General features: G+C 41.7%; 1 protein-coding gene across 1 annotated transcript in view; it reads right to left on the bottom strand.

Annotated features, from left to right (window-relative positions):
• SCOC (short coiled-coil protein) overlaps positions 1–960 on the bottom strand; it is a 30,187-nt gene extending 29,227 nt beyond the window's left edge. The window contains exon 1 of the mRNA XM_090288925.1: positions 866–960. Coding sequence (XP_090145051.1) covers positions 866–935 — 70 coding nt within the window. The 5' untranslated portion in view covers positions 936–960. The remainder of the gene's footprint in view (positions 1–865) is intronic.
• Between the last annotated feature and the right edge of the window lie 11,570 nt (positions 961–12,530).

Here is a 12,530-nt window from a genome sequence, read left to right as displayed (position 1 = left end):
TCTGGCTGGCTGGAGGTTTGTGCCAATTGTCTGGCCACACTTCGGAAAGGGGCTTTTTGAATCTGAGCAGTTAGGGAGAAAGTGGAGAAGCGTGGCCCTATGAAAGAGCCATGGATGTTAAATATTCATGCTCTGCTCTCTGCTAATCAAAATCAGTAACCCCCATTGCTTAGCTGCAGTCCTGGCTTCTGGCTGGGGTTGTGCTGAAGGAACAGGATACAAAGTAACATCAATGCCAAACACACACACACGCACACGCACACGCACACACACACGGCATGGGTGCTCAGAGGATTGAAGTGTTTATCCAGTTAACAGTGTGCAATTCAGCATTGGTAATTTCTCCCAGATAATTATCCTTCCCTCAGCATTTTAGAACTACTAACCGCCCCCCCCCCCCTTTTCCTTCTCTCATGTTGAATTTAGCGAACTTTGGCCTTGCTTAAAAACCAGACATTTTCTGAAACTATTCTTAAAGTGAATTGCAACTTATTCGAGCTCATTTTTCAGAAATGATAAACTTATTTTACAAAATAGCGAAGAAATGGACCATAATTGAACAAAAGATGATAATATTAACAACTCTGAGGTCATGTTTCCTGAGCTTTTAGGAAATAAACATTTTATATTTTTATGTGTTGATTTTTTTTTTTTTTAAGTACATGTACTACAACTACAGGAACTTTTAAAATAATCATTTAAAAAGAAAAAGAATAAAAAAAAACTTTTTGTCTTATTTTTGTAGCTATATTTTTCAAGTTTTCTACAATATGTGTTACCATTATAATAAAAATTATATTTATTAAAAAAACTGCTGAGCCGTTGCTGAATTTTATGTGTTGGAATCCATCAGGCTCTCCCTTACCTGTGTCATCTGCAAGAGAAATGCTGGTGAAGGTGCCGTCCTCCTCTTCCTCCTTGCTGTGCCCGTCCATCTTGTACACTTGTCAGGTCTGTGAGTGAGGAAAACGAGGGCAGAGGAAGACGGCAGTTGCCCCATGTGATCGCCCTTGTTAAATCATTAATAAATGAGCGTCCCAGCAGGTGCCATCTGATCCTTGCACTAGCCACCCTCTTCCTGCTTTCCACCTGAGGAAGTCTTACCTGAGTGTTGTGTTCTTAACTGGAACTGGTTAGAGACCCAGTGAGAGAGTCATCACCTTTACCGGCAGCTCTTGCGCTGACACCAGTGCTGTGCTCCTCCTGGACTCCAAGCCTTGCCTTCAGTCCTATGGCAACTTCCTTTGGGGTGAATTGCCCAAAGACATGGCCCAAAGAATCACCGGGATGAGGTTGGGGGAAGAGACAGAATTTTTGTATGATTATTGTATCTTGTAGACACCTACAAGGAACTTCTCAAGGATTTTGGTCAGTGACCTAGCAGTGACCCAGCAGCGTGACTTGATCACAGAGCCTCAATTTCCTGTCCTATAGCAGGACAGGTCTGGGGTAAGGATCGAAAGTGAATAACATGCCCTTGATAAATGTCAACCGCAATAAGGACCAGAGATGATGAGGCATATGTGAGGAACTAAGACTCCCTGCGGACTGAGCTCATGCGTGCCCTCTCATATTACTGTATATATGTACCCTACCCTATGAAAGGTCATTAAAATGACAGGACCTCCCTTCTCTGTTTCAGGAGGAGGCCGAGGGGAAGAATGTTGGCCTTGCCAAGTTTCAGGGTGAGGGCCCTTCGTTAGAGGAGGAAGCATCTTCTCCAACATTTTTGTCTTAGTCCCCTGGTCCACATTCATATACACAGACAAACCCAAAACTATTTGAGAATTTCATGTCATCCCTCCATGGGGGGAAAACATCATCCAACTTGGATGATGAATTTTAAGAAGATATTGAAATTGAGTTACTGCGTGCTGCATTCTGTCCTAAGTGCTTTGATGCAGAGGATTTTTTTGTTGTTGTTCATTCAAGTTCAGTGTTGCTACATCAAGCCAAATGGATGTGAGCTGTTGGAACTCCTGAATGTTAAAAATTAAACTCACTAGAATAGTATCCCTCCTAATTTTCCAACGATATTCTACAAGTATTGAGTGTCTGTTCTATACAAACGAGGGACCCTGGAGGGTTCAAAGTAAGAAATAGTTATTGCTATTGATAAGCTTATCAAAAAGCTCACCAGCAAGGGTCCTGGAAGTTTACAGAAGGAAAAGAGTCTACCTGGCTGTCAGGTTTTGAGAGGCTTAGGGGAAGGTGACATATGAGATACATGATCAATGACAAATGGCATCCAGTAGGCTTAAATGGTCAGGTGAGAGTGCTGTCTCAGTGGAGACGCGTGGGCAAAGGCTCAGCATTGGGAAAGCATTCGGCACATCGGGGAACCAAGGTGGAATATAGGTGAAAGCCACATCTGAGAGAGCGTTGAATTCCAGACTATGTTAATCCAAGACCTTTAAGAATCAGGCACTAAGAAAGGATTAAAAAGCCTGAGAAAAAATAGGGAGGGAGCCAGGAAAGGCTGGGAAAGCCTCAGACCATGATGCACGAGAGACCCATAGCGGGTTGGGAGGTCTCGCTTGTCCTTCAGACTATGGACGTTTTGACAAAGAATACTTGAGCCAAAGTTGACCATTGTTGGAGGAGCCCTGAGACTAGTTAATGGCTAGGAGCAGCTGGTGGGAAGTGAGGCCTCTGTGCACACATGGTGAGGGATTTCAGAGCACAGCTGGGACCTCTGGTCAGTTACACTCCCTGTAGTTGGAGGTTTACAAGGCCCATAATCATGGCCACCATCGGGGCTGCTTCGTTCTAGCGTCTGTGTATGTAATTATGGACAGTACTTTAGGAAGCATGAGAATACCTCTCTTGCCTAATCTATCCTCTGTCAGTCCTAGAAATAATAGCACATATCATACTTAAGAAGTGCCTACTATGTGCTAGGAAATAACCCCATGAGGTAGGCACTAATATTCTTATTTAAAATGCGAAGGAGCTGAAAAATAAATGACAAATAGCTATGTAAGTGGTCGAGCCAGGAATGGACTCCAGGCCCTCTGAATCCGGGGTCCATGCTCTTAACCACTATATTCACAACTGCTAATAAAGTTCTTGGGTAATGGAGAGATGGAAGAGAAGAATTAATCAACCTGGAAAAATAATGTAGAAACAAAAGGCTGCCTTTGGTTTAAATCGTGTCTTTGGGTTTTGTTTTTGATTACACATGGCTGATCATGCTTCTTGTTAGGATTAGCCTAGGCACTTGATTCTTTGTCTTCTTTCTGATTACCTTCAAGGACATTTCTGATGAAGTATCTATCCTAATGGATAGGGGAATGAAAAAAGATAAATCTCAAGTCAGGCAGCAATGCTACCATCCTTGTCATCTTTGGGCAAAAGTTATTATGAAAAATATGTTCATTTTTAACTCGTCGTCGTCATCATCGTCGGCAGCCGTCCGTCTCGAGAGATGATGGCGTAGCTTCTTGAGAGTCTATCTGCACCGCCGAGAATGGTCAACAGCAGCAACAACAGCCATCTGCCTTCATTTTTAACTAGAGTGGAGAATTATCTGTGGACTTAAATGATCCGTGGTGAATATTTACTCCTATGTTTTCTTCTAATAGTATTATTGTTTTATCTCATATTTAGATCATTGATTCATTTTGAATTAATTTTTGCATATGGAGTGACTTAGGGGTGTAGCTCCATTTTTTTTTTTTTTTTTTTTTGCATTTGGTTATCTTGTTGTCCCAACACCATTTGTTAAAGTCTTTCTCCCATGAAATGGTCTTGTCATCATTGTCAAAAATCAGTTGACCATACGTGTTTGTGTTTATTTCCAGAATCTTAGTTCTATTCCATTGGTCTATATGTCTGTCTTTGGGTCAGTATCGTGCTGTTTTGATTAGTATAGCTTTGTGATACGTTTTGAAATCAGAATACGTGAGTGCTCCACCTTTGTTTTTCTTTTGTAAATAATGTTTGACTATTTAGGGTCCCTTGCAGTTCTATATGAATTTGAAGATCTAACACAAATTTGGCAATGAATTCTTAGGTTTGATACAGAAAGCATGAGTAACAAAAGAAAAATGGATAAATTGGACTTCATAAAAATGAAAAACATTTGTGCATCCAAGGGCATTATCAAGAATGTGAAAGGATGACATACAGAATGGGAGGTAGTATTTGCAAATCACATATCTGATAAGGGTTTAGTAGCCACAATATATAAAGTACTCTTACAACTCAACAACAAAAAGACACATAATCCAATTTTTAAAATGGGCAAAATACATGAGCAAACATTTCTGCAAAGAAAGTTTACAAATGACCAATAAGCCCATGAACAGAGATGTTCAGTATCATCAGCCATTAAAAAATGCAAACCAAAACTACAGTGGTATTCTACTTCATACCCACTAGGATGGTTTTAATAAAAATAAAAGAATGAAAAATAAGTGTTGGCAAGGATTTGGAGAGATAAGAACCTTTGTGCACTGCTGCTGGGAATGTACAATGATGCACCTTCTGTGGAAAACATTTTGGGAGTTCCTCAAAAAGTTAAACATAAAATTACAATATGACCCAGCATATCCACTCCTAGACAGAAGTAGCTGTTTAACCACACTAAATGCCACTGAGTTGTATACTTTATAATGATTAGTTGCAAGTTATGTGAATTTTACTTCAATTAAAAAAAAAAAGGTTAGGAAAATTCAACCACGAAAAAATATATATCAATGGTTTGCCTGTCTAATGAATGAATTGAATTAAGAACCCTAAATCATAATATACTCTACAATTTCAAATTCAAAGGAAGCCTAGTCTACCACATATTATAGAATTAACAAGGCGGGAATGGACCTTGTATTATATCTACTGTGTCTTCTAGAATTAATAAGACTAGGAAGGAGGTTAAGGTAAGGATACAAATCTTTATTATGATATAACCTTCCCTAAAAGCAGATGCAAAAGCATAAATGCTAAGGTTAATATGGTTGTATAAGAAATCATCTGTCATTTTAAAATGTGTAATATGAGTTATAAATATGTGTGTGCATGTCTGCATATTAATGAATGTTGGGTTAACAGGACTGAGGAAAGAATAAAATAAAGAGAACGAGCAAACTAACCAGGATTCTCATAATCGCTTTGTCATGATCTCAAAGTACCAATACAATAACAAAGCACATTGGAAGCCAGTGTTTGCTGTGGGCCTTCTTGGGGATTTTTCTAAGCAGCAACCCAGGAGACATCTCCAAGGGCTCTGAGTACCAGTTATGACATCTGAAGTGCGTGTAATCAGTAGATTCCTGGAGAGAAACTGGCATCTCTAAAGAAGGTGCTAGGCATTCCTCTGCTGTAGAAAAGGTTTTCTTTCTTTATGAGTAATTTCACATGGAACTATCTGGATATTTTTGACAAATTAGTGCAAACTGGATTAATGCGGCCCGTTAGCTACAAAGGCGGATGTGATGGAATGCTTTATTTTTATTATATGTCCTTAGTAATAATCGCTGGCATTCACTGAGTTATTATCCTATGCTCAGCACTATATTCTAAGTGTTTTATCTCTACCCTTCTCATTCCTCACAACAATCCTTGAAGGAAACAAACACATGAACAAAATGGTTTGGCCAACACCCACAGCCAGGAAGAGCCAGAGCTGGGCTTCACACCCAGGGAGTCCAGGTCCAAAGTCTACATTCCAACCAGCCTGGTGTGTGGCATCACTTAACACACAGGCATGAAAACATACAATCTGATTAATATTGAACTTTTACCTCTGTGTGTTCATTTCAAAGACAAAGACCAAACAGTGAAATATGTAAGAAAAACATATTAGAAAAGTCTAGATTTGTATCCTTTAGGCTGCTAAACAAGGTGAACTATCAGTGTGGTTTTTAAGTAAAACCATTTTTCTTAATTATACTCTATTTTACATGGATTTATTTCTTGGTTTTCACAAGTATATTTAAATTGTATGTCATTGACATCATGTATCCAAGTTCAGTAAATGTACTTTAATATGCTACCAGCTCACATTAAAGAACCTTTACATAAACAATTAGCTCTTGCAATAGGGTAATCAATAGAAACACGATTCTCGACTTCACTGGTGAATATTCCTTCACAAGACATCGGCCTGAATTCTTCAGCATCTGCAACAGTGAACCACGACATGCATAATATACTCCCTTCAATATAACATGAATACAAATCCTGTTTAGTAATAGAACTTGTTAGCAATTGGTAAAAACAAACAGATGTGTAGTAAATGTCATGTTTTCTGATTCGACACAAGCTCAAAAAGAGTTAAGTAATATTAGTAGCTCCTGTGTTGCAATCTACTTGCTGGGCACAGGGATGGCAAGTTTCCCTCCAGCATTCGTCAAATGTTATGTGGCTTCACTACGATTCAGACGTAAACACTGTGCAAGTATTTCTTTAAAAGCCTTTCAAGATGCCCAATTCTGCTTGGGCAATACACGAAAATTCAAGTCAAATTTTAATATATTTTAATTTATACAGTGCATGTAACTTTTAGTCAGTAATCAGTTGTCTATTTCATTCAACAAGTGTCTGTCAAACACCAGCTATGACATGCTGGGCATTTTCCTAGGCACTGAAGATGTGACAGTGAATGAAACAGGATGCTTTCTATCACAGAGCTTACGTCCTCGGAGGGGAAGACCGACAATGATCAAACACTCACACGTGTACATGCACAAATATAAATACTGTACGTGTGTACAAACATATGTCCCCAAACACATGCATTCAATGGGGAGAAGTGCTATGAAGGTCTAGGAAGAAAAGAATGCAGGGTAAGGGAGACAGGGTGATGGGGGTGTGGGGTTGTCTGATACAGTGTGTCCGGGGAGGCCTGTCTGCTACAATAACTTGTGAGCAGAGACTAAAGGAGCTGAGGGAGCGAGCCTGAGGACACGTGGAGGAAGGGCATCCCTGACAGAGCGACCAGCAAGTACAGCGACCTGGGAGCGGGATCAGGTCTGGCTTGTTCAAGGGAGGTGCATGAAGGGCACTGAGGCTTGAGCGATGTCCAGAAGTACAGCAGGGGCTGACCGTGTAGAGCCTTACAGACACTTTGGAGCTCCTCGAGGTTCACTTTGTGAGTGGGACCTAGTACCCATGGTCTCACGTCATGATCTCTCTGTGGTTCACTTGCGGGGGGGGGTGTCTGGCTGCACTGAAGAACATTGATTCTGGTTGGAGAGTGGGGGCAGGCAGCAGAATCAGGGAAATGAATTAGAAGGTTGTTGCAAGAATCCAGGCCAAGAGGTGATAATGCTTTAGACCCGAGTCATAGCTGAGGAGATGGTATGAAATAATCCAATTTCTGGACATATTTCCAAACTGGAACGAACAGCATCTGCTGAGGTGGGAGTGAGAGAAAGAAAGCCATGAGCCAAGGATGACCCCAAGGTTTCTGGCATGAGAAACTAAACAAGGAGTTACCATCTGCTCAGGTGACAAAGACTGTGGGAGGGAGCAGATGGTCAGGGACCAAAATGATGAGTTTGCTTTGGAGTGCGTCAAGTTTGGGGTGCCTTTAAACATTCAGCTGGGGATGTTGAGTAGGCAGTTGGATGTGAGTTTGAGTGCAGGGCAGAGGCCGGGGGCAGATATAAATGTGAGAGCTGTCTGTGACACAGAGTGTAAAAGCCAGGGCAACAGTGTTGGCAGAGCAGAGGACAGGATGGTTCTTGGATGTCAACACTTGGAAATCAGAACAATGAGGAGGAATCAATTCGAGAGACTGAGAAGGAGCAGCCCTAGGAGCCAAATGAAGAAACTGCTTCTAAAGGACACAGTGACCACAGGGGTTAAGTGCCGCTGTGAGGTCAAATACAGGAAGGACTGAGAAATAGTCACAGACAAGGCAGTGAAATACTCACCTGGTTACAGCTTCCCGTTACAACAATTTTCAGCCAATGAGAAAATCCTCATGAGTACAAAAATCAGGGGCTGGAGAGTGACCAGGAAGTGGAAATTATAAAGAAAAAAAGCAACTTGGAAACTGAGCAAGACCTTCTAGCTGGGTGGATGGGAAGCAGAGGAGAACAGGATGGACAATGTCTGTTGCCATAGCTCAGTGGTGGATCCAGAATTTCACTATAGGAAAAACTTAAAGTCAGGACTCTGATTGGAAGGGGGCAGGTGGGCAGCTTGCCTTGGAGCTGCATTTTACATGGAATTAAGAAAATATCATTGTCCTTATCAAAGAACCGAGGAGAGGGAGAATTAAAAACTCCCCCCGAGCGTCCCTTGGGGCCACCCCTGACCCGACTTGGGGCTGCCACATGTGTGTGTGCATTTGTCCCTGTACAGAGCTGCCTGGTGGGGCATAGTGGGGCCTGAAATCCATCCCATGCTGTGCACGCCAAGCCTGGTCCCAGACCTGACAGGTGTGCCTTTTTCTAATTTGCATGCATGCTTCTGGTGGCCCTATATCAATGCAGTAGGAATTTTTTTTTCCATCTCCAGCCGGCACAAACCGTATTTAGAAATTAAATGCTTGTATTAAAGAGAAAAATTGCCAGCACTTACTATATTTGAAGATTCTTCCTAATCTGTAAAGTGATTTTCAAAGGTGAGCTCTCCTTATTTTTGTGTCTGTTACTTTACTAGGCATTTATTACTGTTAATGCCTCCAGGGTCAGTTGCCTCTTATTATTAAAACATGTCTACAGTTGAGGATAAAAATAAAGTCTTGAATTAAGTCTGACGTCAGTAAATTTTCACACGTCTTCCTAGGAACCAAGAAATGGATACCTGCTTGTGTGGGAACTCCGCAGACCCTGTCTGAAAAGCTTGATTGGTGGCTTGCTAAGGTCAGTCTGTTCCTATTATTCTGGCTGTGTTGGCGCCCTCTGGTGGTCAAATTGTGTGCCCATCAATTCTGAACGCTCTTTCACAAAGTGTTTTTGAAGCCTTGACTTTGCTCCCCAAGTGAATAACAGATTTCCCCTGATTGTATGCTGCACACCAAGGAAGGGACTTACTCTCAGGGTAGCAGAGGTGATTTTGTAAACATACATCAGACTGGATTGTTATTAATGGGCAAAGGGCTTTTTAAAATTTTGGTTTGAGGTATAACAGTACATGGTAGAGTGTGCAAATTGTAAGATTATAGATACATGACGTATACCCGACACCCAGATCCAAAGCATTTCCAGCACCTTAGGGGAGACTTTTAAAAAATTGGTTTGCTTATTAGCATTCCGATCTATTTTGCGGCAGAGAAAGCCACCGTTGTGCGCCCAAGGTAACTGAGGAATGGTTTGTTAAGTGGCAACTGAGATGAAAATGTTATGCAGAGGTTTGACTCGACAGCGGCACACAGGTATTAACTACCCTCCACTCCGAAGTGAAAATGACGCATTCCCGTCCCTTTGTTTGGCTGCCATGTCTTCGCTCTCTCTCGGACCGTTTTCCAGTTCTGTTCCCTCTCTTCAGTTCAGAACACCTTGACTGAGTGCTGTGTGCTCAGGAAAGTGGGTTCAGAGGGGAAGAAGTGGTGTTCCCTGCGCTCTAAGAACTCAGGGACCAGCTGAGTTACAAGCGAAAGGAAGAGATGGGTGATTCCAAACCCGTGGGTTAAGTGTGAGGATCCTAAGAGCTGACATTTATAGAGTGTGTCGTCCTAGTATTTCTGCAGGTCGTTCCCTGCATCTCCTCATTTGAGCCTTGTCACTGTTACCTAACTTTACTGGTGAGAAAATGAAAGCGCGGGGAGACTGGTCATTTGCCCGAGGACACGCAGCTGGTGAGCGTGGTGACCAGGATCCGGCCCCCCCGCCCACATATGCGTCTACCTCCCTGCCCTGGTCTCCCCTGCGCGGTACTGGGGGCCTGTTCAGGGCGCGCAGGGCGGCAGGGAGATCTTTGCCTGCCTTGTCTGTTGAGCTGCCTAACAAGGACCCTCACTCAGCACTATGGAAAAAAATGCCAGGAGACGTCTTTCTTCTGACACAGCCCTAGTCCAGCCCTCAGCTTGCTACCTTATAGACTCGGGCAAAAGCTGGCTGCACGATTAAACTGTAGCAAAAATTACTGCAGAGTTAACACAACTAATCAGTGTTATGGCACGTGTGTCTCCAAATCACAGGTAATCGACAGAATCAGGTGTCAAATGATGTTTTAAGATTTTCTGTTTAAGTTGATGTTATGGGTGCTGCCCACCTATCTATCGGTGAATTTTGGGGGGGAGGGGGTGTTGAAAGCATAGTGAAAAGCATTACTATAACCTTAGGGAATCCCAGATAATTCAAAACAGAGTAGTGGTGCAAGATTTTCAAATGCCCCCTGAAATCCCATCTTTCTCCTGTCAGATTTTCCAAAGCAGGCAAAGACTCAGGACCAACACAGCAAAGCCTTCTCTCAAAGGGGTCAGCAGAGTCTCTTACCCTCCGAAGGTGGATGGGCTACGTCCATCTGCATCACTGTGATGCCTTCACACGTGGGCTCCTCAGAGGACAAGGACCAAATTCAACTCTAATGTTATTGATTGCAGGCTAGATGCAGATGGGAATGGAAAAATTGTAGCAGGGTCTAGTAGTAGCCAGGATGGTGTTAATGTGGGAAGTGACTTCCCAACCCCTTTAAGCCCTCTTACGTGACGCCAACGTGTGCTGGAAAAATGGGGTTTGTGCAGTTGTTTGTAGTGAAAGTAAGGTGGGAACACTGAGTAGTTCCCACCCTAGTGAGGCCCACCCACCTCAAAAAACCCAACCGCATTGTGAGCAGCGATTTGGTTTCATCAATTTGATGTTGCTGGATCCAGCTTTGTTGGGGTTGCAGTTTTACTTCTAATTTTTAATTTTGTTATGGTTTCATAACTGTAAGGAATTATCCGCACAAAACATATATTTGGTTTTTTGTTTGTTTGTTTTTTACCTGTTCTTAAAATGATTAAAGATAGCAACGTTACAAGTTGACAACCCCGAAGTTTCCCTCCCTAGGTGGGCGTCTGTTGCTCATTTGGGAGACGCTGTACTATAACCCTGGGCCTACAGAGGGAGACAAACTCAGGCCTCGCTCGCTCTTAGGGGCTTCCGGTAGCAGCATCGGTCCAGGCAGTGGGCACAAGTGAGGAAGTTCTACATCAACTTTCCTATTGCGTTTATTGCTGTCTGTTTTCTTACTCTTTGATATGCTTTAAAGGCTTCTCCTTAGCAAATAGTTTTATTCAGCATTTCCTGTGCGAAATGGCATCCTGATTATTTTTTTTAATGTTCATACAGTCATGTTCATTCTTTGTAGTGTACAGTTTTAGGGAGTTTGATAAATGTATAGGGTCTGGTACCCACCACCCCAGTGCCGTACAGAACATTCCATCACCCTAAACATTGCCCGATGTGGCCCTTTTGTGGAAACCTTGCCCCCTTCCCCTAACCCATGGCAACCACTGGCCTGTTTTCTATCCCTATCAAGATGCCTTTTTCAGAATTTCGTAAAGATGTAATCACACGATATGTAGCCTTTTGGGTCTGACTTCTTTCACTTACAGAACGTATTTAAGATACACTGATGTTGTGTGTGATCAATAGCACATTCATTTTCATTGCTGAGTAAGAATCCATTATGGATACATCAAGTTCAGTTACCCATTACCCTGTTGAAGGGCGTCTTGGTTGTTTCCAGGCTGGGATAACTATGCATAAGATTGTTAGAAACATTCGTATATAAATTTTTCTGTAAAAATCAGTTTTCAACTCATTTAGAGTTGAAATACCTAAGAGTGGGGTTTCTGGGCCGTGTTGTGCACATATTTAACTTCACAGAAACAGCCATGACTGTCCTTCAACATGGCTGTACTATTCCTGTTGCTCTGCGCCCTCACCGGAACTGCGCACTGTCAGGGTGGTGGTGTTTTCAGCAATTCCAATAAATGTGTAGTGCGAGGACACTGGATTTCATTTGCATTTCCCTGGTAGCAAATGATGTTGAGGATCTTTTATATGCTTATTTGCTATCGATAGCTTCTTTGGTGAAATACCTGTTTAGATCTTTTGCCCGTATTAAATACTGAACTATTTCTCTTTCTGATCCTTGAGTTTTAAGATGTTACCTGTTCTGGATGCAAGTTTTTGTCATATGTGATTTTGTAAATCCTTTTTCCCAGACAGTGCCTTGTCTTTTCATTTCTTAACTAAGTCTTTGGCAAAGAAAAGATTTAGGTTTTAATAAAATCCAATTCATCAGTTTTTCTTTTATAGACTGTTTTTTTAATTTGATATTGAAAATGCCTTGCCAGGCCCAAAATAACACGTACTTTTGGCTGTTCTCTTTTTGATGTTTTATAGTTTTACATTTGGTGTTTAGGTTTATAACCTATTTTGAGTAACTCTTCATTTTTAGGTTGTTGATATGGTGAGTTCTATTGTTTGATTTTTAAATTTGAACCAGCCTTGTATTCTTGGAATCTGGCCAGTTCATTTAACATTATGTATTTACTTATTTTTACATTTACTCATTCATTTACTTATGATCATGTATTGTCCTTTTTATATATTGCTAGATTTGATTTGCTCATATTTTGTTGA

This window comes from Furipterus horrens, unplaced genomic scaffold (assembly GCF_987537825.1).
Source record: "Furipterus horrens unplaced genomic scaffold, mFurHor1.1.pri manual_scaffold_10, whole genome shotgun sequence".
Classification (NCBI taxonomy): Eukaryota; Metazoa; Chordata; class Mammalia; order Chiroptera; family Furipteridae; genus Furipterus; species Furipterus horrens.
This window is presented reverse-complemented; position numbering and strand designations above follow the sequence as displayed.